The following is a 26,630-nucleotide window of genomic DNA, read 5'->3' on the forward strand; positions in this document are numbered from 1 at the left end:
GTAATTCATTGTTCTTGATTTAAACTCAAATTCAATTTTCTAGAGTATTTAAGGACTTTTCAAATAACTTGGAGCTAGTTTTTTTGTAACCCATGGAGGCCTGATACTTGGCAGACGTATTTATCACCATTCGGATTGATGAACACGCGTACAACGCGATTTGACTCCTTAAAAAGGCGAATGATAAAGCGGTTTGCTTGGTTGTTTTTATTTACACAGTCTCTTTCCCATCGCGCGCCTGCAACCTGCGGTGGGCTCATGCACTTACATCCTACTTAAACACTAATCAACAATCGCTCCCTGGTCACCCATGGGACTACTCCTCAGGGTCACCCTTATGTCTAAACTGTACAGTGTAGTAAGTCCTCCCGGGAGGGTTCCCCGACTGTCATAGGCTCGTATTCGACGTCAGCGAGTCCTTCAGCGAATCCTCATAGCTGTCGCTGCAAGTGAGAGATAAGCAAAAGTGGATTGATTAGCTAACATCGACAATCCGAATGATCGAATCTGAACTACTTACCTGTTGTTTCCTTCGTTACTGTGCTCTGGGACCGCCTCGGTGCTGATGTTCGTTACGAACTGCCGATGAAAGTTCGGATGGAAGATGGAACTCTTCAGGTCGGACCGATTGATGACGGGTTGAATGTCTGCACCGGTGATCGGTCGTGTGCTGCTCGTGGTGTTGGTACCCAGTCCGATCCTTGACACGGATCCTCGCACGCGCACATCCTCCGCGGATGTGTTACTGCTGCCACCTCCACCGGCGCCTCCACCGACGCCACCACTGACTCCATTCGGCAGCGGTATGAGCCTGCGTGGGAATGTTGAAGGACGAGGTTTGTTCGGGGAACCAGTGGGGAATCAGCATTAATAGGGAATTAGCATGGTCTCAAAGCAGTAGTACTATCGGTATCAGTATTGTGAAATAACAACAGCCGTATTTACAAAACAACCAAAATGGGCAATTGATTGAGTTCCCATGACTGGGGATGGAGATAGCCTTTATGCAATCGTTCCCCATAGGGACAGAGCTGACGATCATACAACTACAAGCGGTGGGTTTGATTAGGCTCGCGGATATGACTATGAATGCGTAGGTTAGTAATGGTGCGAGATGAGGTCGTGCCAGCGCTCAGAACGCTCAGTATCGAGTGTAGCTGTAGATGAGAGTGCGTGAAACATGAAAGATCGCCTAAAGCAGGTGAGCCTTGCGATAAGCCACCCTGGTGGAGTCGAGCACTCACCGCCGGTACCGGGCACAGGCAATGCAGAGGGCTGTTGCAGTTCCACCAGCGAAGATCAACCCTCCGATCACGACCGTAGCCAACTCGATGCCCTTCATGCCAGCGGCGTCGAATGAGTGCGGCTCAATCGAGTTCACTGCCAGCTCGGTCAGCTCGATGATCGGCAGGTGTGGCTTCAGATTCGACATGTCGAGTCGCGCTAGTGATCTACGAATTAAACGAGAAGGTGTTAGAAGAGTTTTCTGAGTCACAACCCATCGGAGATCGTTACCGTTGCAGTTCGGACATCTCCACAAGCCCGTTCGTCTTCCGATCGATCGCGTACAGATACAGGTTAGTTCTGTTGTGACGAGAAATAAGTAGTTTCCCGTTAGCAGAAGAAGGACCCTAGACCTGGAGAGTCTACTACTTACGCATCGTCGACCTTTGCGTTGCTCTCGAGCGCTCGTATCCGAACATCATAACCAGTAGCCGTACTCAGGCTGGAGGAGATCATCGCCAATTGCTTCTCGATGTCCACGGGCAGACCCGCTAGGATCAAGCACACCTCCTGATGTGCGTGTAACACGTACACAAACACGTTCGCGATCGTCGACCGGCCATCGTCAGCACCCTCGCGATCGGTTGCCTTCACGTCGAACCCGAACACCTTCTCCTTGAACGTGGACAGAGCGTTTAGCAGTCGGATCTGTCCAGATAGTGGATCGATGGCAAACAACCGCGCCGGTTCGTTCAGCAACGAGTATCGAACTGCTCCATTGCTACCAGCGTCCTCATCGGTGGCCTATAGAGAGAAAAACAACACCAGAAGTTGACCATCTCATAGACTCTTACTGTCCCGAACTGGCTCACTTACCTGCACCTTCATGACAGCGTAGCCGTAGTTGGCGGTGTCCGGGACGACGGAGATGATCGGTCCGTAGTTCTCCCGGAACACTGGCGCGTTGTCGTTCACGTCCATCACCTTCACCATGATCTCGACCTCGTTGTCGTATAGTCGACTGGAGCTTTTCCGTTTAACCGGGTTCTCAAGCGCATACAGCACACTTGGAATGCTGCGGGTCTCTCGTCGAATTCGCTGCACACGAATCCGCACCTCGTAAGAGTCACGCTCTTCACGATCGAGTGGCTTTAGCAACCACAACGAACCATTCCGTTCGTCAATTCGGAACTGATCCTCAAGTGACTCGCTTACGATCTCCCACCGGAACGTGTCTCCAGCGTAGTGCTTCGAGAGTGTCACGTTTAGAACGATTCTCGGTGCTGGGTCGTTCTCACGCAGCTCCAGCTCGTAGTACTTGTACGGAAATAATGGTGGCTTTTCATCGGAGGTTGCCGTTGGTTGCCTCGCATCACCCTGTAGGTTCACGATCAGCAGTGCCATGCTAGAGCGCGGTGGTGTCCCAAAATCCGACGCCACTACGGTTATGTTTAGGTGTTGATAGGTTTTCTTCCCCGCAGTCGGATTGGGCGTGAATCGGGATGCGGTCGTCACGACGCCATCTTTAGGATCAATACCAAACTGTAATACCTCGCTCTGGCCTGTGAGCGAGTAGATGACGAGTCCGTTGCCATTCTCGCGGAAGTCACTGTCACGTGCCAATACCTGTTTCACGAAGGTACCCACGGGTGCGTTCACATCCAGATATGCCACGTACACCGGCAATCGCTGGATAGCATTCCGATCGCTCCTCACCTCATCATAAGCCGCAAACTCCGGACTGTTATCGTTGCGATCTTGCACGATCACCTCCACGTCCACTGTGGCGGATAGTTTGAGATCGAGGTTGCCATCAGAAGCAAGCACACGGAATCTGTAGGACGCAACCATTTCTCGGTCGATCTCACCGCTTACACGCACCGTTCCGTCAAGTGGTGATACCGAGAACGGCAGCTTCTGGTCAACCTCAGCCATCAAAAGGTACGTGACATTCCCGTTCATACCCGTATCAGCGTCATTCGCGCGTACCTGACCAATCCGCTTGCCCGTGATCGGATAAGAGCCTTCCTCCACGTTGAAGGTGTACCACTGACGTTCGAATACGGGCGCGTTGTCGTTGACATCGTGCACACGGAACTGCACCTGAAGCAAATCTGTTAACCCACCTGCATCCTTCGCGGTCACGTTCAACCGCACATCGGTTTCGGGTGGAAGTCGACGTGCTACTCGCAGTTCACCATTGTGCCGATCGATCCGGAAGTAGTCGACTCGATCGGTCCCAGCCGTCTGAGCGGCGATCTCGTAGAACACCTGCGCGTTTCGCTCGAAGTCATCGTCGTTCGCGGTCAGTTTCAAGATCACCTTACCGACTTCGACGTTCTCAGGTAGCCCGAACCTGAGCTGGGGCTTCTTAGCGGCTGCTCGTACGTTCCTACCACGCTGGCGGACCTTCTGTTTGTACAGTTTGCGGCGCATCACCATGTCCCGATGGTCAGTAGTTCGGTTCGTAATCACCAGTGCTTGAGCGTCGTATAACCGTGGCATGCCGACGTATGGCGCCGATTGAACCATTTCGAACAGGCTGTCCACACCGTACGAAACGCGACTACCAACCTCAGGTGGAGAACGCTCGAGGAACTCTGGCAACACCTCAGTCTCGATCTCGTCCAGGTACATCAGCTCGAGATCGCTTGAGTTCTCCAGCATTTCGCAGCGACTCTTGCGAAAGATGGCAACGCGCTCGAACACCGGTGCGCAGTCGTTCACGTCCAGGATCAAGATCCTTAGCTCAACCTCCGACAGCAGGTTGTCTCGGTCGGTGGCCACCATCTTGAGTGTGAGGCTTTCGATCTCCTCTCGATCGAGCCGGTTTGGACCCATGAACAGGACGTTATAGTGTGGCGTGCTAGCGTTACCACTCGAGTCATCCAACTGCTTATGTGGCCGGTGGATAGGTCGTCCAAATCGTGCCTCACCTGGGTCGATGTTCGCGATCTGTAGGTTGCGGAAGATGTGCGCCACCGTCTTGTTGTAGTTCGAAAGCGTCGCGTTGGAGAACTGCGCAACGAAGGAGTTGGATTCTCCCGACAGCAGCAGTTCGTAGGCAGCGTTTGGCCCAGGCGCGTCTGCATCGGAAATGATGATCGGGTTGTTTAGCACGATCTCAGTACCGATCGGTGAGTTTTCCGCAATCACACCTAGATAAAACGGTTGATTGAACGTAGGCGGGTTGTCATTTTCATCCTCGACCACGATCAACACCTGGTAGATACCAGCAAATGTGCGCTGCTTGTAGAAGTATTCAGCGATGATCGTCACTCGGATGACGTCCTGCTGCTCGCGATCGAGCCCTTTGATCGTCATCAGTTTTCCGTCGTTCGTCAGGTGTACCCTGTCCGCTACGTCGTAGCTGTTCACGAGAGAGTACTGCACACCACTTGTGGGATTTCGCGAGTTCCTCGCTTTCCGGCTGCCGTTGGTAGCACTTGGAACGACGTCGAACGCCACCAGTGGATAGAGTCGTACTGGACCTGTCTGACTCGCGACATCTCGTGTGAACCGGCGAGCATATCGCGTCCGATTCTTGCCCCCATTCAGTTGGAACACTTGCCGATCACCTCGGTTTTTGTCACCACGCACGGAGATCAACGGTGGAGGTCCTTTCTCATCCGCATCACATTGCTCTCGGAAGTCCTGGAACTTGAGCTGTCCAATCAACGCATTTGGCTTGTTTTCTTTCACGCGGAACTCGATCGGGGTTGAGTTGGTGCCACGCAGCAGCATAAAATTGTTCTTGATCACGTGGATCGTGACATTTGTCACAATGATCTTCTCTAGACTGTTGTATGCCTCAGGTGTTAGTGCGTCCACGTTCTTACCGGCTGAGTCTGGTAGATAGGACACAACCGTCTCGAACTCATAACACCTTCGTTCAAACCGTTCCATCGACTCGATCACCGTTACGATCCCTGATCGCTCCTCTATCGCGAATGGCACACCCTCGGGGTACGAATGCAGCAGATCAAAGAAGATCTCCTCATCTGAGACCATGTCAAAGGTGGTCCGGATCTGACCCACCGATGAACCAATGGCGGCATCCGCTCCGACCCAGAATTCGTAGGGTGCACCAATGAACTCGATGTCCTCGATTGACTGGCACACAATGTCGATTGTCACCAGGGCCACGTTGAATCGTGACTCCGATGGATTCTGCGGTTGATCGCGGGCTTCCACGAAGAATGCCACCTTACCGTAGGTGAGTGTTTCCGCCACTCGGATGTCGCCCGTGTCCGGGTCGAGCCGGAATGGGATGGCTAGGTTTGGCCGCACGTTCTTGACACTGTATCGGATCTGTCCATTACCCTTATCATCCGGATCGAGTGCTCGGATCCGGCCAACTTTCGTACCAGCCGTAGCGTTGCAGTGTGTCTTGAACTCGTACAGCGTACCCTGCTCGAACTCAGGTGTGTTGTCGTTGGTGTCAAGCAGCGTAATCTCGACTTGCACTCGACCATAGTTGCGGCTTCCGTCGTATTGCTCGATCCGCTCGACTGCGTGCACGTTCATCTTGAGGGAACCACGCTGTTCCTTGTCGAGAAAAGTTTCATCGCGCACCACGATCCAGCCAGAACCGTGATCGATCAGGAACGCACCTGGTGGGTCCTCGTCCATCAGATAGTAATAAAACTCGGCGTTCTCACCCTGTAAGTGTGAGCAACTCTTTAATCGACGAAGAATCCTTGGCATTTTACATGTTACACATACCTGGTCTCGATCGATGGCGTTCACCTGCAAGATGCTAAAACCCTTCGGCAGGTTCTCAATGATGGAGATGTTGTAGAGATCCACCTCAAACTCCGGCACATTGTCGTTCAAGTCCATCACCTCAATCTCAACCCTGCCACCGAAATATCGATGAATTGAGGAATCATTAAATCATTGAGGAATCATCATGCCTTTCGTCACTTACCGCGCGAATGCACTCTTCGTGGGGTCGTTCATCTGCTGCGCTTCGATCTGCAGTGCAAACGTGTTGTCAGGCAAGGACTCACTCTCGAGATCGATCTCCTTCTGCATAAACAGCACACCGGTATCTGGTTCGATCCAGAACAGCTGCCGTTCGTTACCAGCCACAATGCCATACACGAGCGTCTCATTCAGCGAGTCCTGATCGAACGCCATGATGGGCGGCTCGACATACAACGGCACGTGGATGGGTTTGCCCTGCGAAACCCGGAAAAAGTATCGGTTAAATTCGGTGGAAAGAGCATGCACATGAGCCTGAGATCGTGTACCGTCAGTGGGAACGACTCCTTGATGCGCGTCCGGTACTGCGCGCGTGTGAAAATCGGTGGCAGATCGTCGACGTCACGCAGGTTCACCCGGATGGTGGCGTTGGCCGATCGGGGTGGATTTCCCCGGTCACTTGCCACAATCTGGACGCTCATCGAACGCCAACCGGCGTCGTAGTCTAGCGGCCGCTGCAACACCAACGATGGCCGCTGGGAACCCTCCAGCCGGAACGGAAAGTCGCCGCTCTTCATGTGCTTCGCCGCCAGCGCGTACTCGAGGTCGGAATTCGGCGTGTTTGGCTTATCACGATCAATTGCCTTAATTCTATTAAACACCACCGTCTCAATTGGCGTTGATTCGTCGAGCGTTACCACGTACGGTAGATTGATAAATTCGGGATCATTATCGTTAATATCTTCAATGTAAACAGTAATTGTAAAAAATGATGACTGCTGCCGCGGGCCGCATCATCGCGGGTTTGCCATCGTTCGTCCGGTGCCGGCCGCCGATCGGATTATGTAAAAAGGGAAGCGCGGGAAAGCGCAAACGAAACGCAACATTAACATTGTTTGAAAGCCTTTGCCGGTGAAGGTGAATTGTCCATCCTTACGTTGTCCTGTTTGGAGGCCGCCGACGACGACGACGCCGCTGACGTGCCGCTGCAGAAAACGCTGAACTTGAGGATGCTCTGGGGGTCGTCCGAGTCGACCAGGCCGTCGAGGCTACGATTCAGGATGACGCTCACCACCGTGCTGTTGATTTCCTTCAACTTGAAGTACTCGTAGTCGCTCGAGTTCTCGGTGCGTGGGATCAGGATCGAGTTGCGTGGGTACGCATACAATGACACGATCTCACCACCTACCGGGAAGTCCTCTTTGAGCCGTAGAAACTGCACGCCATCGGACTTGGTTCGCAGGTTGCTCTTGGAGTACAGCTTACATGCTGGTGAAGAAACGAGTTGAGATGACATTTTAAACATCTTCATCGACGAAAGGAATCGCTTTCGCCACGCGGCGCGGATTTCCGACAGACGTTTTCTTTCTGCATTTTCGAAAGCGTGACACCGACATTGTCGAGCCTCGTTTAGGGCGGGGTGAGATATGTAAATTTTATTGGAACACTAGCTGGTCTATCAAACCTGAATGACTGGACAATTCAAATCTAATCGAATTTAGTCCGGTCCGGACGACTCGACAAGTCCCGTTGCCCTGATGAAGCCCATCGTATTCTCCCAACAACGACACGTCCACTTGCCAACGTCGGAAGCTTGATCGAGAAAACGACAAATCGATGCCTCAATCCGATCGGAATGTACGCGTTTGTGTGTGTGTGGAATGGTGGAGCATAAATTAATATTAATTAAGTTGAAACCATTCATCAACAGGAGAACGGTCACTGGTGAGCTTCCCGAGATCCGGTTCTTCGCGAGAAGCGCGAACGAATGTAAAACGATAAAAGTAACAAAAGCAACATCGAAACGATATTCTAATCACCAACGACCATTACCCCCCGATGGCGTTCGAGAAGTGTTCTTGTAGACGTGTCGCTCAGATGAAGCTGTTCCATCTGTTCTACAGAAGTTCATGAAACGATAGCACATCGTCACAGCTTGGGCGCGTTAACGAGACCAGTCCCTGGGGGGATTGATTGCCTGCGCCATGAGCGCCCCTTGACGACCCGCCAGCCAATTGACTTGGGAGGCACACAGAAAAAAAGGGGAGAAAACAATGTACCACAAGGGCGAGAGTGGCCAGCAATCTGTCGCCGACGGTCCACCGTCACTAAGTACCGTCACTTTCTAAGCCAAACAATCACCCGACAGCCGTGCCGTGGGACCTCACCGTGATAGTGAAAAGCAATGCTACTCTGTACAAAAACAAACCGCACTCGGAATGGGCCGCGAACAATGGCTACGATGGCGCTGCTGCCGCTGCTGCTTTCAAATTCATCGAGAAAATAAATTAATCCTAACCCCACGAGGGTCTCGGGCGCCTTTGGAGGGTGCGGCACTGGAACGCCTTTCGTCCATTACGATTAGCAGCTGATTAGGAAAAGGGTGGTCGTCTTTGCAGGTCGCAGCCAATCTGCGCATCGTGCTCAAGCGAACACGCTTGGGTACCACTTCGACGAACTGATGCTGTGAGGCTGGTTTCCCGGCTTCAGAGCTCGCCGAGATGCTTCGAAGATGCCAAACGATGACGACCGTGAGGCGAACGACTGGCTCAGACAGGCAGCTACATTCCCAGCCGGAATGATCCATTAATCTGATTATCTTTCTGACAGAACGAGCGCACGTACACACACGCGCTTGTGGCGTTTTCTTTGCTTCATCTTGGGCAGAACTTTAGAACGCTGCCAGGCGAGGCGTCAAACTCGCGTTTCGTACGCTGGCCACCTCATCACTTTTCCATTAGCTCGTTATCGTCCGACACTCAGTGGGCACGTATTCGCGTGGCAATTCTCCCGAACAGTGGGTGAATCCTTCGGAACGGGCCTGCTCATTCCGACACGTCCCGTGTCCCGGACGACACCCTTTTTCGCGGTGGGGGTTGGGCGTTGAAATATTATGCAAATTAGCCATCTCCCATCGCGGAAAGTGAAACCAACCGCGTACAAAGGGCGCGTGTCCGTGGAACGAACCGGACGAATTAGCACATGAAAGTGAACCACTGCTGCTCTACATCGGCAAACAATGATCAGCCGGTGGGTGGGTGGTTTTTGGTTGGAAAACCCAAACACCTCTTCGGGGTGGGTGTGAAACGGTAGCATGCAAACCCAAAATCACCGCCAACTTCGTCCACGGGCTGTCATCGTCGTCGGTGGAAGAAAACCCCGAAGAAGCCGTTCGGGGAAGGTCTAAAACCCCATTAATGCGACTGCTGCTACACATGCTGCCATTTTCCAGCTCATCGAGCATGAAAACGGCCTAGGCTTGAGGGCGCTCGAGAAGGAGGAGGTGTTGTTCTCACGCGAGTACAGGGAAAAGGGCTCACATTACACACGCTCGCGCACACACAGGTGATTTCTAGAGCCGGTGGCAATTCATTAGGCCACCGGTGAGTTCGTTTTCCACTCTGGAATGTGCACAATCGAGAGACGATGCGTCGAGAATGCAGCACTGCTGGTGGAGCTCGAGAAGGGCACTGGAAAAGCCCATCGGCAGCTCGAGAAGGGCTCTTATTTTTGCTCATCCACGACGTGGAAAAAAAGGGTGATTGAATGAAGGAAAAGCTCCCTTCATTTCACGGGATTTTTATTGTTCTCACCCGGTTACCCCGAGGCCACGGGAAAAAGAGCAAAGAGTGGGTAGGGTGACGGTAGGGGGTGTTGGTGGGAGGTGTTTTTCCGGCGCGGAATCGCACCCACGCCAACGCGAGTACCACAAGAGACAAACTCTTTCAGGGCTCGGCGAAAATGAAAGGAAAATCTCCTCGTTGGAAAATTATGAATATTTATGAATTATTGTGTGCAGCTTTTCGGTTGAGCCCGCGAGGGCAAACTTTGCGCCTGTGGGTGTGTGTGTGTGTGTGTATGGGGGTGGTGGAAAGCGATGGTGGCTCCCACCGCTGTCAGCGATAATGAAGCGCGGCTGACGGTTTGCGCGAAAACGCTGACGATGCTCTTCCACGGCATCCAGCTAAATCACGAACGCCGGTTGGGGTGGTGCGTTTTCTCTTGCGCGCGATTTTCCTGCCCGGGATGGTTTCGAAAGGGAAAGGCTTTTCTGCCCTCCGGGGGCTGAAATGGCCGAGAGCTGTAGGTTACGGGGACTGTGAGCCTTCTGCTGGCGTAGTAGGAAAAGCCCAGGTTGCAGTCTGACCCGTACGACGGTTGCTCATAGTGGGAAATCATTTTCCAGCTCTAGCACTAGGCTCTTGAGAGGCATGTCAAGGGAAAGTGAGTGGTAAAGAAAAGGAATCTTGTCTATATTAGCTGTATTGGCGTGGTTGGTGGTGGGTGGTAAGACACGCCGTTCGTCCTTGAGGAAATTAGCCGGTGAGGACGAATTTGGCACGAGTGTGGGCCGGTCGGGTTTACACCCTAGAATGGAGAGCTTCAGGCCAACAGGAGGCTTTGATCAAACGAGTAACGACGCAGACAGACCGGCAAACATTTGCTCGTAGTCATTTGCGTGCACCCGTGTGTGAAAGGAAATTAAATAAGCTTTTTAAAGCCTGTTCTTCAAATATATCGTTACTAAATAAACGTTTGAGAAGGTTTGGTGGAAATGTCGGACAGCTACTCGAGAGTGAGTTAGACAGGAATGCATTTTCAGAGTCCCAAGCAAGTGTTTGAAGGCTTTGTTTTTCGAGTAAAAACGAGGCAGGCTTTTTTTTTTACTTTCAATTCTCGACATCGCCATTTGAAGCTTCGCTTTCCGGCACAGAACAATTCAAAAGACCATAAAAGGTGTCGCAGATGACAACGAGGACTAATTTTTCGCTGTCACATTCACATGCCACCTGCAAGGCGCAAGATTAAAGCGACCATTTTCATCACCACCCCCAAGCAAAGCACGGCCACCTTCGCGATAAAGCTAACGCGTAACTCCATCCAGCGGCTTCACCGGCTGCCTACTAATCTAGATTGCTGACCTGCATCGCGAACGTGGCCGCAACAGGTGGCAATTAATGGCAACCCATTAGTCCGCGCGTTTACTTCCTTCGGCCCTTCGTGAGGCCCCACGCTCGAGCCCGGCTCCGGAAGCTGGATGCACGTCGATCGATCAACGAATTTAATAACCGAACCGCCTCCGGCTACCTTTTGCGCACCGGTGGAGTAATCAATCAAAATTCTTCACCAGGCGAAAAAACATAAAAAAAACAACAACTACCGACAATGCAACGCTGTAACGGCAGCGTTTAAGCGTGCGGCGTTTTATTTTCCACTCGCTGGTGGTTTTTATTTTTTGTCTGTTTTCTGCGCCCCTTTGGGTTTAATTTTGTTAATTTCTTTCGCCAGTTCCCCCCTGGAAAAGCGGCCCGTTTCGGTGGGAAGCGTTGTGTTTGGTGCTCGTATTTGGGGTTTAATTTGAGCCCGAGTGCACGAACAGGGTGCCCGTGCGAAATACGACGTTACGGAGAGGGCCCCGGGTGTGACCTAGTTGGAGTGGCGCTTTCCTGCAGGCTATTGCGGCATTAAACAATGCCGCGGCCGTGCGGTATGAGTGAGGTTGGAAAAGGTTTAAATTCATTCCAAGCCAAACAAGCAGCACCGGTGAAATGCAGCTTTCTCGAGAATGTGCCGTTCGGTCAGGAAACAATGTTGCAGTTTCACATTAGGATACAACATTAGGATCCAATCAAAAGGCAATGGTAAATGAAATCACACCGACCGAGTGAGGAGTACCACCATCGAGCGTGTTACGGTAACGCAAAATTACATAATGCTTACTCCACGATCCCGAACAATAACGTCTCGATGTGCGAATGGCTGAAGGGTAAATATGCAAATTTGTCCTCCCAAAAACGAATGAAAAAAAAAACGCGCACTCATAACGAATGGTTTGCAACACATGACGGCTCAACTCGCACTCGAAAGAACTAGCCAACGGGACTGTATCGTCGTACACCGAGGGAAAAACACTTTCCATCCAGCTTTGTTTCCATTTCCCACCCAGAAGCCACCAATCGGGCTACTCGTCAGTTCGCCCGGCATTTCGTTTCGGATTAAGATTAAATACCGATAAACCTCGACAGAGCATGTGTGGCTGAAGCTGGATGTTTCGAAGGGGGAGGGCACACACACACACACACACAAAACGCAACCCCTCGAGCAAGTGGTGGCCCCAGTCTTAGTGGCGAGAAAATTACCCTGCTCACCACGCTCTATTAATAAACCCTCGGCCTTTTTTTTTCTTCTTCTTTTGCTCACAATCGACCCACCAACCCCGGCTGTAATGGATGCTCCCGAACGAGGGGCCAGCTGGCCGATTTCAGTGGCCTATCCCGAGGGTTTCGATCTGGAAGAGCAATATTTGGCCAAACTGAACCCCCTTCGAGTGAACCCCTGGAGCCTCCGGAAAACGAACGGGAACGAGCCGGCTGGTGAAGGGCTACCGCACGCATAGGGCGTTCTTTTACGGCACAGCTGACAAAACTTCCCTTGTGCAGACAAACAACTCAAGAAAAAGGCACCCCACCAAGCTGAGGGTGGCAGCTGGAGAAAAAAAAAGTGAAAAGTGGGTGTTTTCCTTGCCACCGACCGGAGGTTTGTTTGTTTCGGTTTCCCGGGCTCGTTGCATGCGCATAATTGCAGTGGCGTGCGTAGGTTAACGAGAGACGCGGGCTGTTGGTGTCAAAATATTTCTGACGGCTTTCTTGTCCACCCTTTGTAGGATCTTACCGACGGGGCGGTTGAGAGCGTACGTGAGTGCGTGTGTGTGTGGTTTACGTTTGACTCGTTGTAAATTGTAATCGCACCCGGCTAATGAAGCCAACCCGCGGGAGCTTCTGAAGGCGTGCTTTTCGGCGTTGGTTTCCGTGTTTCTTCATCTTCTTGCTTAAATAAACAAATTGGTCCACGAGCAGATGCTCCGACGATGGAAGCTGAATGAGACGGAGCCGCGAGTTGTTGATCTGCGTTTGACCCCCCTGCTTGGTTGGGTGTTGCTTCATGCAAGTAAATGGTCAAATTAGGCAAAGTAGGCGAATTGATTGGGGAAATAAAACACAATGAAAGCCACCGAGGGTAGTTTACGGCCGTCCGTCTTTAGCCACAAACCACCGAATTGTCCTACACGCATCACTTTCACGTCCCGAAAGCTGCCGATATGCAAAGACAACAGCAGGGTGAAGTATTGACTTTATTAACTCACCTATTGGCAATTTGGCAGCAGGAGAAATTTCTGTCAATTGTGTGCGAATGCAAGCAAAAAAATGGCACCACAACGAACCCGACGCGTGATGCGAAATTTGCCAAAACTCATAACGACCCTATGGGCAGGAAATGGACGCCAATCGGCTGTTTTGCGACTGGTACACGATCGAACCATTTACGGTTTCATCCCCAAGCGGACGTTGCTACCCTTGCGGGGCCGGTTTCAATCGATTATCGATCGATTATAATGCAATTGAGGCGACTCTCGAAGAAACCACTTCCGACCAATTTGGCATCGGTTCCACAATTGGAGCTATCAAAAGTGGCGCACTTTCTTGCCCCCATCGCGTTGGCCCCAATCCGTCCAGCTCTAAACGGCGCGCGAAGGTTGTGCGTTCTCATGGCGCGTCACGGCGTGTTCAATTAAAGGACACACGCCCCTTCCCCGGGGGTCAATCGCCACCGGCAAGTGGAAGGTTATTAAAACACGGACCCACCCTTCGGAGCGAGCGCGTCCTAGCACGGACATGATTTACGACTCCCGGCTGCTGAAGTGGCCCACGAATTAAAGGTATGCCGGTTTGTTTTGATGGGCAAACATTAGCGCTTAAGTGGCCCTCGGGTCGGTTCTTGCTCGGAGTGCCTGTTTGTTCCAATTCCTTTTTTGTTTTGTTTTGTTTGGTGTGTGGTTTCGTTGTTGTCTTCATTTGTTCGCTTTCTCGCTGCCTCATTCTGGCTCGAATTTATTTCATGCTGCTCGAGAACGCAAACGGAGGCTAGCGGACAACGACGCCCGAGGGAATTCACAAACATTCTCCTGTTTTCGGTGCGTGGTTCTAGAGGGATGTGATGGGGGAGGAGGAAATGGAGGGTGAAAATGGGCGCGGTGGGGTGAAAATTGTCAAGTGCCGGCTGTCAGCGGGAGTGCGCTCGTTTCTGGACGCGTTTCGGTGACATGTTTAATGTTCCTTTCGCGGGAAAAAGGGTTGAACGAACGCCGAGTGATGCAGGGAATGGGATAAGGCGAGATAAAAAAAGGGAAGGACAAAGCGAGAGATATATAGAGAAAAAAAAAGCCACACCACAACAGGACAGCGGCCAACCGACGAGATGAGGTTGACCCTGCCCATTCTGGGCCGGTGGTCGCGCGAGTGGACGTAAATTTCACACCACGATGACGGGCGACAATTAATCGAGCGATTAAACATGATGAGCATATTTGCCCTTCCTCGAAGACGACGACCTGCGCCATTGTGTTTGCTCGCGGGATACGGATTAAGGGGCCGGTTTGGAAGGACAGGCGCGCAGGGACGATCCGTAATCCGTTGCATCCGAGCAACCCTGCATGCGTGACGTGGAAAACAACCGGTCGATTCCCTGTGTCGCATGAATCATGCCCACATCCATCGCGTAGATCACCGCCATCAATTGTGATCGCTTAAATCTCGGGGCTTGCGCGTGTGTGGGTGTTGGGGCGTTTTGTTTCTACCCCCCCACCAGTTTATCAAGGGGGTGGGTCTGGAATGGTTTGGGGTGAGTTTTCCCTCACCCTCCAAACGTAACCCTGCGCGCATCTCGGCTGCGAGTACCGTTCGTTTTCCATCACGGCTTGATATCGATCGAGCTCGATCGGGCCGCGTTCATAATTTCCAGCATTCTTTTCTCAACCACCTGCTGGGGGGCTTGGGTCAAGATTGATGCTGGAATCGAATGCTGCTAGCGGGCGTGTATGTGTGTGTGTGCGCGAGCTCGGGATGTTACCCAGGGAAGAACTGATTGGTTGGATCATCTTCGATGCACAACGCGATTATGATTACTTCCTTCAGCCGACCGTTTGGATTCCTCACAGACGCTTCAGAATGGTGTTAAGCAGGCGTTTATTTCGCTCTATCGCCAGGCTGAATATGCACCTCCCAGGAAGAGGCCTATTGGGGTGTTTATTTATTTATCGCAGTTTTTTTCCCATTTCCAAAACGTACTGTACGAACGATTAGCCGTAGTCGGCTTCATCAAATCGGTGGGAATGGTTTGAATGCAATTTATATTTATTAGCTCAAAACATCAGAAAAACAGCGTTATTGCAGCTACGCTTCGAATAATGGCAGAGTGCATCATTGAAAGAGAGTTTAAAGGTGTTTATAATGCATTCCGGAACACGAAATGAGACGGGGTTTGATCATGCACGAAGTGTGACGTTATAGAGCTGATAAAACCGCACATAGACCATTGAAAGCTGCACCTTTCTGGTGGGCTTTCTCCCCGAAAAACAAAAACCCGCTAGTTTAATTGCCTGTTTGGTTAGTTTCGTTTCACTTCTAATCTCACTAGCCCGGCTGCGTAACCCATCGAAAGGGCTCATAAACCTTCACTCAAACAGCTGGCTGTAGATTGCCACCCGACTGCACGGGAAGCAGCACATTACTTAATTCGCCAACATCCAACGCCCCACACTGCAGCTGGTGACGTAAATGAACCGATCGATCGAATCATCGTCACGTTCGCCCGAAAAAAAACTCACACCAAACAATAATTCACCACCCACCGAGCCGGCCGGAAAAATGCCACCCCAATGCAGCCAGCGGGTTTTCCTCGCGCGATCATCCGATCGTGCATCGTTGCGATGGCATAACAAAAACAGGCGAGCAGCGAGCGAGAAGACAAAAAAAAAAAACAAGCGAAAAGAGGCGCGTTATTTTTATTCGATCAATAATCCTCCGACCGTGGTGGCTGCAGGCTGGAAAAACAAACTCCGGATTCGCCTCGCACGTACTCGGTCGGGTGTGAAATCATAATTTCGTTGCCTGGCTCTGTTTGCCGTCCCGTCCTTTCGCTGATGGGCTCAGCTTTGGTTTCGATTTGTTCCGTTTTGTTGTGCGCGTTGGCGTTTGCAGCTCACGCGAGGCTTATGTTAAGGGGGCGGTTTTGTGAGCAGAGTGGGATGAGCTTTCGGACGATTCGTTTGTTTGTTTTTTGGCGGCTTTCCATCGGTGAGCCGAAAATCGCATTATCCCGAGCGTACGCGCGTACGCCCTTTAATGCACACCTTTCACTCTCGATCTCGGCACACAGGTGCGTGATTTTCGCGTGAATCCGCCCCAAAAATCGCATCTCCCTTTCCGTGGACCGGGCCGGCCGGGGTGGGTTAAGTCAACGCCAGCTGTTGCACAATCTGGCGTCTCGCGCTTCGGCCACGCGCAATCGATTTCCACCCGGTTCCATCGGCGAAAACGTAAACGGCGTTAATGTGTGACCGGCTCGGCGAAGCAAAGGCGTCCCGGGGCAGAATTGCATCAGACGGGTGGGTTCATAATTTTTGGGGAGGCCGTCGTTAAAACGAAACCAATCGCGCTCGATCGCCTCGAGGAAGCAGGAAGCTGTGGTTCGGGTGAATCGGTATTTTTTAATCGGAATTTTTCAATCGAAATTTTAATGCAAAGTATGATTGCAATCGGTTGGATCGGTTGGGTAAGGGTGGACAGACCACGAAAAGGATCGCAAGAGCAGTGTCATTAGCTCGACCGGGGAATTGAGATATTTATGCAAGGTTATAATCTTCCGATCATAATTCAGTGGTTCATGGGTTTCTTTATAACATATTCGTTTTAGTTGATGTTCCCTGTTTAGGGCGATCATTTTTCAGGTGGCTTCTTTATTGATCTTCATGAATCGCCTTGAGTACATCAATACGTGCTACGTATTTCGACTAAGAATACTTCGCAATTGCTAGAATTGTGAAACAAATTTGAAATTATAGCTGGAAGTAATGCGCTTCGTGTCGAAACACATTTCTCGACTCGAACCACGTTCATCATAAAGTACTGCTGGGAAATCCGTCCATATTTCACCCCAAAGTTCACCGGGAACGTGCAATAAAAACGGCATCGAAAATGAAACTCGTCGTTCAGATAACGCAACAAACTCTTCACGGTAAGGTCGCCATGATCGGAGTACATCACGCAATGGCCATCACGATACAAAGGGACGGTCTAGCCAGCCACCCACTAGCGGAAATGAAACCGGAAGGGACGGCAGCCATCGGGTCCCATCGGACCGTGCCGTGCAATTGTCAGAGGAAATCAATGTAAATCGCTCTCCTTCCGCGGATGGCTTCCTTCGCTCCTGCTCACAATGTTTCGTAAGTGCTTTCCCCCCGGACCGGATTCCTTTATGGCCTTCCGGTTGCTCGAGGAGACACTTTCCACCGCACCCCAGCTAGGACTGCTTCAGTGGCGTGATGAGCATGAGCGCTTTGACGGCGTGGCACTCGAAAGTCGTGCATTTTATAACTCGGATGGTGAAATAATGTTCACCCATCTGGGCAGACGCTCAATCACCGGTCGCCCCATTCTTCGTTGCGTCGTGAAAATCAACACACACACACACACACACACGCCGGTTAGGGTTGTTTACAAGCCGTAACACCCTCATCCGCCGATCCGCGTGCAGTTGTTGGGTGTTTGTGAGCGCGGGAAAATAAAAATAAACGCCTCGAGTGACGGCGAACGCGGTATTTGCAAACATATGCAACCCGCGGTTCGTCAGATCGGACCTGCGCTCGGTGGACGGGCATTACGTGAGTTCTGCCAGCTGAACTTGACATTGAAAACGCATCCTCAAGTGATTGTGCTAGTTCTTTTGGGGGTTTGCTTTTGGAACCAGCCCGCGAGTGATCGTGATCGTGAGGTGTTTGGACAAGCAATCAGAATGTGCGACAGTGATTTCCATTTCAACGATCTTCCGTTCGAAGTAAGCACGAAAACCCATCCTAGTGACGTCTCGCGAGATCACCCTGACAGTTCTTTGTTTTTGTTGATCTCCTTCCTGATCACCCACACTCAAACTCCTACGCCTTACAGCTGGTGTGTGACATCTTCGATGCTTTGCCGCTGCGTGACATCAAAACTGCCGCGATCGTATGTCGCCGGTGGCACGCAATCATCTTCTCGGAGGTATACATTCACCGGTTCCGGTTGCAGGTGAACCTCGATCAGTCATTGCCTCAGCTAAAGCAGATGGCGCAGTTGCTCGAGGTGAGCGATCGTGAGTACTACAGCGTTGTACTACGAGCCAATCTAGGCAGTCCACTGACAGACGCGCGACTTCGGATCGTAAAACTGATGGTTCGACTGCTGGCACATCGCGCCGATTCGTTGTACTTCAACATGGCTGACTTCCGGATCGAGTCGTGTGTGACGGAGCGATTGTTGCGTGGCCGCCGGCTCCAGATTGTGGACACACGCGCCAAGTACCTGCCCCTCAGCATGGGCCTAAAGGAGTCGATGTTGGCCGCCATCTGTGAACATGCAGTCGATCTGGCTGAGCTGGTGATAGCCGAGATGAACATAAACAACCCACGGGCACTCGAGCCATTGTCCTCGCTCAGTCGACTCAAACTGCTGCTCATCAGTGACTACTACCCGTACGTGAAACCACCCGAACCGCCCATCAACCTGCCCAATCTCGAGAACCTGTCGCTGATCAAGGTGACGGACGAATCGTGCCATTACTTCCGCGTCGCCAACCTGAAGCGATTCTTCATCCACTCGACCGGTACGGACGCGCCACGCACGATGGACTTCATCACGCAGAACATCACCGGAGTGAGTCGGTTGTGTCTGCACTTCACTGCGCGGTCGATCCGTGCTGAGGAGATCTTTGGATGGTTAGATCGCTTCCCGAATCTGCTGGCTCTTGAGCTGGCTGGTGTCGCGCTGCCAGTCGACGTCCTGCAGCACTTCAGTTCGACCAATCGACTGCAGAAGCTCACGTTCGTGACGTGCCATCTTGAATCGATGCTACTGGATGGTTTGGAACAAAAGCTGGCCAGATTGAGGCTGCTCTGTTTCGACGGATGTTCACTGTTCCACCGACAACAGGCTGGTTTTCGGCCTGTTCACTACGACGACATCGAGGAGTTGCGCCGAGTTTTGCCCCGTTGCCACGTGATGTTGGACTACGATTGACCTTGGTGGTGGGCCAACCAGACCATCACATCCCACCCAGCAGATCATCCTTCCAGTTTGAGTAGAATAAAACGCAGTAAAGTGGGAGCACTCGGGCCAACCCGGGTAATCTCCTGCAAGAACGAGTCTTCGTGCGGTCGTAATCGTGTTTTAGCAGGAGTTGACAAATGCAAAGTGTCCGTTTCACCACCATCGTTCGTCGGGTGAGCTTTGCATGCCTTCTACAGATGCACTCAAGCGGCAACGCATAAAACGGCTTGACATAAAAGCGCTTGCCACTTTGTACAAGAGATGCACTCCGATGCACGTCCCCAACCAACGGCTCGTCGTCCTGTCATCTCGAACGGAGCGAATCGAAAGATAGACGAGCTTTTTTATGCTCCTCTCGCTCTCTCTACATAGAACACCTACATTGATACGTCGGAATTGAGCTCCCTTTCACTCGTGCGGGAACTGGGTGGCTCGTTTTCAGTCCCAGTTTTCCACCCGCAACGTTTTTATCACGCCCTGCTCGATTTGTGACCCAGTCCGGTGTGATGTGTTGGTTTGAAGCGAATTTTCAAGGAGTTGTTTCTTCGTGTTCTAGTTCGAGTGATTTTTGTTGTTGCCGTCAGGATCCTGCACACACATACAACACACACACACATAAACGAGACGTCCAGCACAAAGAGGTGCTGGAAAAACATTCGCTACCCGAGTCGGTATCATTTCACTGCACATCGGAAAGAAAGGATCCTTTGTGGTGGGATTTAGTGCGACGGAAGCGGACGAAAGAAACATACACACGCCACACCGCATGACTAGCGTTTTCGAGCGCACTGGCTGCCGTGCGGCGGTTTCCGAATAGGGAAAATTCAAAGCTCGAATAATTTTGATAACGCGAAACGACGTTTCTGCCAGAGCAACGCATCTGCCAGCACCATGCAAGGAGCGTTCGTATCGACAGCTCGATTTCTGCTCCTTTTATTAAGCTATCGCACACGACGGTAATATCCTTGCGTGGCCACCCATCTCATATCGTTTCACACCTCTGCTTTCGAAACGGCGCCATTATTATCGTTAACGCGCACAAGGAGGGAAAAATGCGCAACGCCATTAAAGGAAAATTCGCTCCGTTCTACTTTGTGCACACGTCGCGCCCCGAGGCACGTTCGGTTTCATCAACCTGTAGCGTTTTTCAACACGGGCCAGGAATTATTTTCTCCCTCCTCCTTTCTCCCTCTCTCCCATCCCCCACCACTTCTATCACGGCTTTCGTCATCATCTTCCGCATTTTAATTACAATGCGAGATCCATTCCGAGCACCGGGCGCGTCAGAGGAAACATCCGTTCGTTTGCATCCTTGACGCTGTTAGCGCTGCGATCCCAGGCGTTGGTTCGCTAAAAGAAAGACGAAAATGTAACAAGGAAAACTACGCCCCCGAAGGGCCAACATTGGCGAGAAAAAGATAACGACCGGGACGGGCCGGAACCGAGGCCTTCGAAAGGGCCCCGGACCGATCGGTGAGCGATGGATTTCATTGGCGCATATAGGTCACGAGGGAACGAGGAAATGAGGCTCACCGAGTGAGCAAGACGGCGCAGAAACCAGCGGTAACGGTCCCGCGAGGGCCGAGGGCATTCCACGGTTCGCGGCAAAACCCTTGAACTGACGGAAAATCCGGTCAGCCCGGTTCCGATCCGTAGTGTACGCCTACGAGCCTGTTGATCTCGGGCCGGGTTTAGGTGCGGCCCTGGAGAGTGGCCCTCTACACCTGCAAACCCGCGCTGTACGATGGCAGCTAATTCGCTTCGATGATGGAAAGAAATCGTTACCGAACAGACGGACGCAAACGTTACGTGCATAGTTTTTCCGACCTCCGTTCGTGGCGGGCGGCTTACTTAATCGAGAATGTTTCTCGCGGGTTGTGCACCCGCAAGCCGATAGAACGGAAGCAAACATTCATTCATCACGGCCGTACATCATGGATAATCGTCTCGGGCGCGATGATTACGGTTTCGGCCAGCCTGGTGGAGTTTGCCCCACTAATGGTGTTTGCTTTTGGGTGGGGGTGGACGCTGTAGAAAGAATAGGGCGAGAGAGAGAGAGAGAGAGAAAGAGAGAGAGAAAGAGAAAAAAGGCATCGCGATTGCGAAAGAAAGCATTGACGAGCTCGAACGAATCGTTCGCGTTTGTAAGAAAAACCTCCTCCGCGTGTTGATTTGTACTCCATTTTTTCCTTTTCTTTATCCATCATCGTGTGAGCGCTGTTTCTTGCCCATCATCTCGCTCACTCACTCCGCGCTGTTTATTCTTTTATTAACACACGCGATCCTGAACATGGACCCCTGAAAGTGACCCGGAGTTGGTCGAGTTTATTACGACTGTGTCGCTATGTACATAAATTTTAGCTCCCCTTTCGCCGGCATGGCGTGAAAAGACTCAGCGCCAGTAAAAAGGCGGCCGAGCCAGAATGAGGAAGTGTTTTTAATTTTCCCCAATTTTTCCCACCATGGTGCAGTGCCGACGGTTGCGTACGCTTGCGGTGACTCGAACCCGAGTCGGGTTTCCCTTTCGCGTGAACCACGGATCCAACAGGCTTCTGGAGGGCTCTCAGGCCACGGAGGTTGTAAAACCAACCTGACCACTTGAAAAGACACCCCGACGCAGCCGACGCGGCGCTCCATAAATTACTCACGCCGCGTGGCAGAAACTTAGTTCGCGGTTGAATAGTTGTTTCGGGTTACTACTTAGTTGTTTCGGGTTAAATGGACCCAAATGTGCCTGCAGGCTGTGTGCGCGAGACGAAGCCCCACGAAGCGACACCACGACGAGCCTGGACGCAATTACAATGTGTGTGAGTGTGCGTCGTGGCGGGAAAATAAGCCACCCCGAGTTATGGAACGCCATGCAGCAGAAGCTGGACAGCGTGTGGGAAGAAGAATGCGTTTCGCAACCACGGCATTTGAGGTGTTTCGCTGTCCTCTGGAGAAGCGGTGGAGTAATAAAGTGGAACATTTATCGAGCTAGGGACGAGATGTAAACGTATACCTCACACGCGAGCAGATGCGTGCCAATTTTTGCATGAAAAAAAAATGCAAATCAGCAATTAGACACCTGCAAACGAACCCCTAAGAATGGTTTCGTGGAAGTTTTCGACACGAGTTATTTTTAATGCGCCAGGTTGTTAAACCAAATCCACCCACCTTCGCGAACTGGCAGATCGTTCGTAACACCATTCACCCGCTTTAAGATGCAAATGAGGTCCATTTAATACAATTTTAAAGTACTTTATTAAACACCTTTTTATGGATGCTGGGTTGGGCGTCAAACAAAATCCGCCCCTCAGAAGATATCGCGGCCTCCCGGAAAAAAGGGGTAGTCGAATTGATTAATTAAAAATGTGTCAAATTCCTCCCATCGTACCCGCTCATTACCGCCCACTCAGTTCGCCCCTGTCGGCTTTGCGGCACTAAGCTGGTACGATGTTCCGAGTCATCTGCGGTTTGTTCGCGTGCGTCACCTCAACGGCCTCGACAACGGCTAATGTAGCGAAATCTTCCCAGCGCACTTATCATCGTGCCCGCCCCGTCCAATCCCACTTAAAACCCCTAGCAGGCACCCTTCACCCCAAACCCAACCCCATCCTCCCTTTCACCCACCCATCCGTGCACGTTCGTTAACCCGCCGAAAGTGAACCTGCCCGGTCGGAGTGGGCTTTGACTTTCCTTCGCTAATTAGCTGTAACTTGGTTAGGCTGAGCCATCCCGCCTCGCGCAAAGTCCCCCCCCCCAGCCGTACACCCGTACCGCCTAAATATTGGGGAGAAAATAAAACAAACCCCCCGTCACACCTCCCATCCACCCACAATGGGACGGTGCATTAGAGCCACCAGAGGGTGCTTTTTCGCAAGGTTTGCTCCCCCCCACCCGTGCTGGGAGATGAAAATTTCGACAATGGAAACAAAAGGGAGAGTGAGCCCCCAGTGGTGGTGGTGGCGGTAGCGACCAAAGGGAAAACGGGCAAAAGAAACGGAGAAAAAGGAAAGTATTATTCATTGGTGCCAGCCCGCTACTATCAGCCGCATCGGTCGCAGCCTCGTTAGTGACAGTTTTCGAGCACAGATGGGTTCCAGTGCGAGTGTGCGAAAATTGTGGGACCTTACTGGCTCGCTGAGTGGGTGGGTGGGTGAACAATGGGGGTTGTGGGTGGCAACCGGCGGATGGATTTTCATTAACCCACTCCAGGAGGGGGTGCGCGTTTGGGACAAATTTGCCTCACGAAGATGGAGCTTTTTTCTTCCACCCTTTTCGCACGCGAGCTCGCGTATGTGGCGTGGAGAAATTTCGCTCCATTTCTGCGACCGATCGTGGCAGAGCGCTGGAGTTGTAACGCGATAGCAAAAAAAAAATAATAAACGCATACGTAGATAGAACCACCCCTGAGATCGGTGCCGGGAAAGACAAAGGGGAAAACACCCCATAGCGCTCGGTCGGTGAGAATGGAAAGCCCGCCCGTGACCCCTGGACTAAGGGTAGGGGGTGGTTTGGGAGCCACCCAACACAATACAACACACATCTGCAATTATGAACACCTGTCTGCGGCCCTGCGAGCAGAACGCTACGAATCAATCATCGCCATCTCGACTTTCTCTGCGAGGGCGCAGCATCCTGCGGGATGCTGCACGTACTTATGGTGTTTATTTCGGTCCATTATTCATCGCGGCAAGAGGCGGGCGGCGTACTTGGGCGAGTTTTATGCTCACGAATTCGCAACGAACGCGCTGCGGGAATCGAGCTGGAGATTGTTTTATGGGCACTCGCGAACGCGCGAACTAATGGAAATGGTGCGTCAGCCGGTGGTTTAAAATAGCACCATGACTCAGCATTTGGGCGAGAAAAACGCCCGTGGAAATCGCATTCACTATCGTCCAGTGGAGCAGGAATGGACGGTTGCGTAGGTTCTCGATAAAACAACATCGTTTTGCAGCGAGATTAGCATGGAACCGGAAATATCGATCGATGTTTTTCACTGAAACCGTACGTCCTTGTGGATGGAAAGCCAGCACCAATTATCCTCCCTCGGTTGGATGTGACTCCCTCAGTTGAGAATAAACCTGGACATTCCATCGCAAATTCACCGTTGACGTTTCTCATTAAAACTCGCAATGGTCCACCAAACGGTAGTGGCCTTCAGCTGTAGGTCCTGTATCTTTGGAATCGAATCGACTAAATCGATCGCTCTGATCAATGCTTTGGTACGAGGCAGCAGGTCAGTAAATAAACGGTCACTGAATTAAATGGTTCCGTTTATCACCCGGCCAGTGCCTTCCCGACTTCCGGGCTCCACAGGACATGCCACCCTGAAGCGACCAGGACCAGATTTACGTTCGTTAGCACTTCCCGCTGCCGGCGGAGAGCTTGAAAGCAAAAAAGAAGCACACCGCCCCAATCGAACGTAAACTTCATGATTAGGTGTAATTGAATTCGAAGCTGAGCCTTCTATCGGCTCCCGATTTTTCCAACCACCCTGCTTCTGCTGTTGTTGGGGAAGATAATTCGGAAGCCAACACCGAGAGCAACGGATTCTGAGCCGACGAGCGTGATGCCGTTACCGGAAACGGTGAGTGCCTGCTCGGACGCACCATTTGGGAGAAAGTAATTACTCTCGACCGCCCCGATAGCGATCCTGCGCATGGTTCCGCTTCCGGTGGGGTGTTGCGGGCAAATTCGAGCGATCAGAACTCGAGCTAGAACCCGGTGGGTAATACGAACCCACCAGCTAATATGGCTTCTATGTGTAATCGATCGATCTCATTGCGAGGGATGTGATCGACCGGTGGAAAGTTTGAGTAATGAAGATGATGGCAATGATGGCAGCTGATGCCGCGTCTGAAAGCCAATCGAACGTCAGAGAATGCTGCCAAAGAACGGCATTCCAGAGCCACGGTTCGTTGAACTTTATCTCCTTTGCTTTTGGACGATTGCTGTGCTCAAGCACCACCCCTAACAGCGTGATAGGCGCTGGGAGATGATAATAGTTATTGCAGGCGGCTTCTCGGTGGCAAACAACGAAGCCGTCCAATTCAAACTAATCCGCGCGGTGCACATTTGTTTCATCCTGCGAGAGGGCACATGCAGGAAAACAAGCGGAAGAAAATAAAGCGAATCGCCTCCCACGAAACAGGCACGACCCGGGCAATGATAATAAAAAAGCGCAAAGGACGACACGTTTCGCATTTTATTTTGATTACATTCCGTGTCGGTGGGAAAAACTTCGTACACGTCAGGTCCCACCCCTTAGCGCGATGTCTTCATCCCCTGGCGGGTGATTTCGGAGATTTTCCAACTTTTCCGGAAAACGTGCGTTTTGTCCCGAGCGCTAGCACCGGTGGAAATAAACGCGAGCGCGCGCGCTCTTGTGGTACACGGAAAAGGTGGAGCCGGTATTTCTCCGGACCGTTCTCGGTGTCCGGAAAGGACGAACGAAATATCTGCCACTGTGTGGGGTGAGTTTTTGGTTTCACCAAAGCTAGAGGGTGCACGCGCAATTAATTACGCACAATTTATAGCGCGGCTGGCATTTTGTATAGCAACGACGCCATCGACGCCGGATGACGCTGGACGCATTTTTCGCGGCGTAATTCCACCATTCCGCAAGGGTAGGGCTTCAGGGCCAGTTCAGCTTCAGGGAAGCTGGATTGCGCACTCACACCGAAATGGGTCGTGGCCGGAAAGGAAAACGAAAGATAAAAACAATCCGAGAGAAAACCTAACAGTACCGGAATGGGCCGGCCGGGGTTCGAGGCAAGCCGTCGGTGGAGAATGGAGAATGAAACAGGAAACACTCGCGAGGCTGGGGCACGTCCGCAAAACCCGTAGGAAAGAGGTTCTTCTAGGCTAGACTCGTAGATCGAGCGCTTCGGATGAAAGGAAAAATGTGTGACACACTTACGACTGGCCGCGACCGGTCCTGTGGGACGCGCGAGAACTGGTTTTAGGTTGGGGAATAACTCGCGGCGTGCCGGTGGTGCTGACGGCGTGTCCCCGATAGCCCTGTACTAACCTTGATTCGGCTTGGTCACGCCAGCCAGGAGCAGCAGCAGAAACACGGTGATCCTGTTGATGAACTTCATCTTTGAGGCGCGTTTGTTCGTCGCGTCACTGAGTCGTTGGGGCAATTCGTGCCAATTTTCCGCCGTAACTCACGGGTTTGCGAATTTTCACTTGCTGTTCGCGTTGCACAAGTGGTGCAGAAAGAAAAAGCTTTACAAAAGCACCTGCACCTGCACCTCGGTAACGTCACGATCTCACTCGCCAATTTCCCGGCACTGCGCTGCGTATTGGCGAGTTTTTGGTGGCTTCTCGCGGGCCCATATTCTTTCACACCAG

The 26,630-nt window shown here is 51.8% G+C and overlaps 2 protein-coding genes across 2 annotated transcripts; one reads left to right on the plus strand and one right to left on the minus strand.

Moving 5' to 3' along the window:
• Window positions 1–388: 388 nt before the first annotated feature.
• On the minus strand, window positions 389–26,374 carry LOC128731898 (cadherin-89D). The gene is made up of 11 exons (XM_053825053.1): window positions 26,305–26,374; window positions 7,088–7,419; window positions 6,480–6,926; window positions 6,155–6,408; window positions 5,950–6,082; window positions 2,101–5,886; window positions 1,658–2,028; window positions 1,516–1,584; window positions 1,245–1,451; window positions 521–811; window positions 389–443 (listed from the first exon to the last, which is right to left on the minus strand). The coding sequence occupies exons 1-11, from the start codon at window positions 26,372–26,374 to the stop codon at window positions 389–391; spliced, it is 6,015 nt and encodes a 2,004-aa protein (XP_053681028.1).
• LOC128731899 (uncharacterized) lies at window positions 17,947–19,354 on the plus strand. Its single transcript, XM_053825054.1, has 2 exons — window positions 17,947–18,042; window positions 18,153–19,354. The coding sequence occupies exons 1-2, from the start codon at window positions 18,001–18,003 to the stop codon at window positions 19,257–19,259; spliced, it is 1,149 nt and encodes a 382-aa protein (XP_053681029.1). The 5' UTR covers window positions 17,947–18,000; the 3' UTR covers window positions 19,260–19,354.
• Window positions 26,375–26,630: the final 256 nt, after the last annotated feature.

Source organism: Anopheles nili, chromosome 2 (assembly GCF_943737925.1).
Source record: "Anopheles nili chromosome 2, idAnoNiliSN_F5_01, whole genome shotgun sequence".
NCBI classification, from domain to species: Eukaryota; Metazoa; Arthropoda; class Insecta; order Diptera; family Culicidae; genus Anopheles; species Anopheles nili.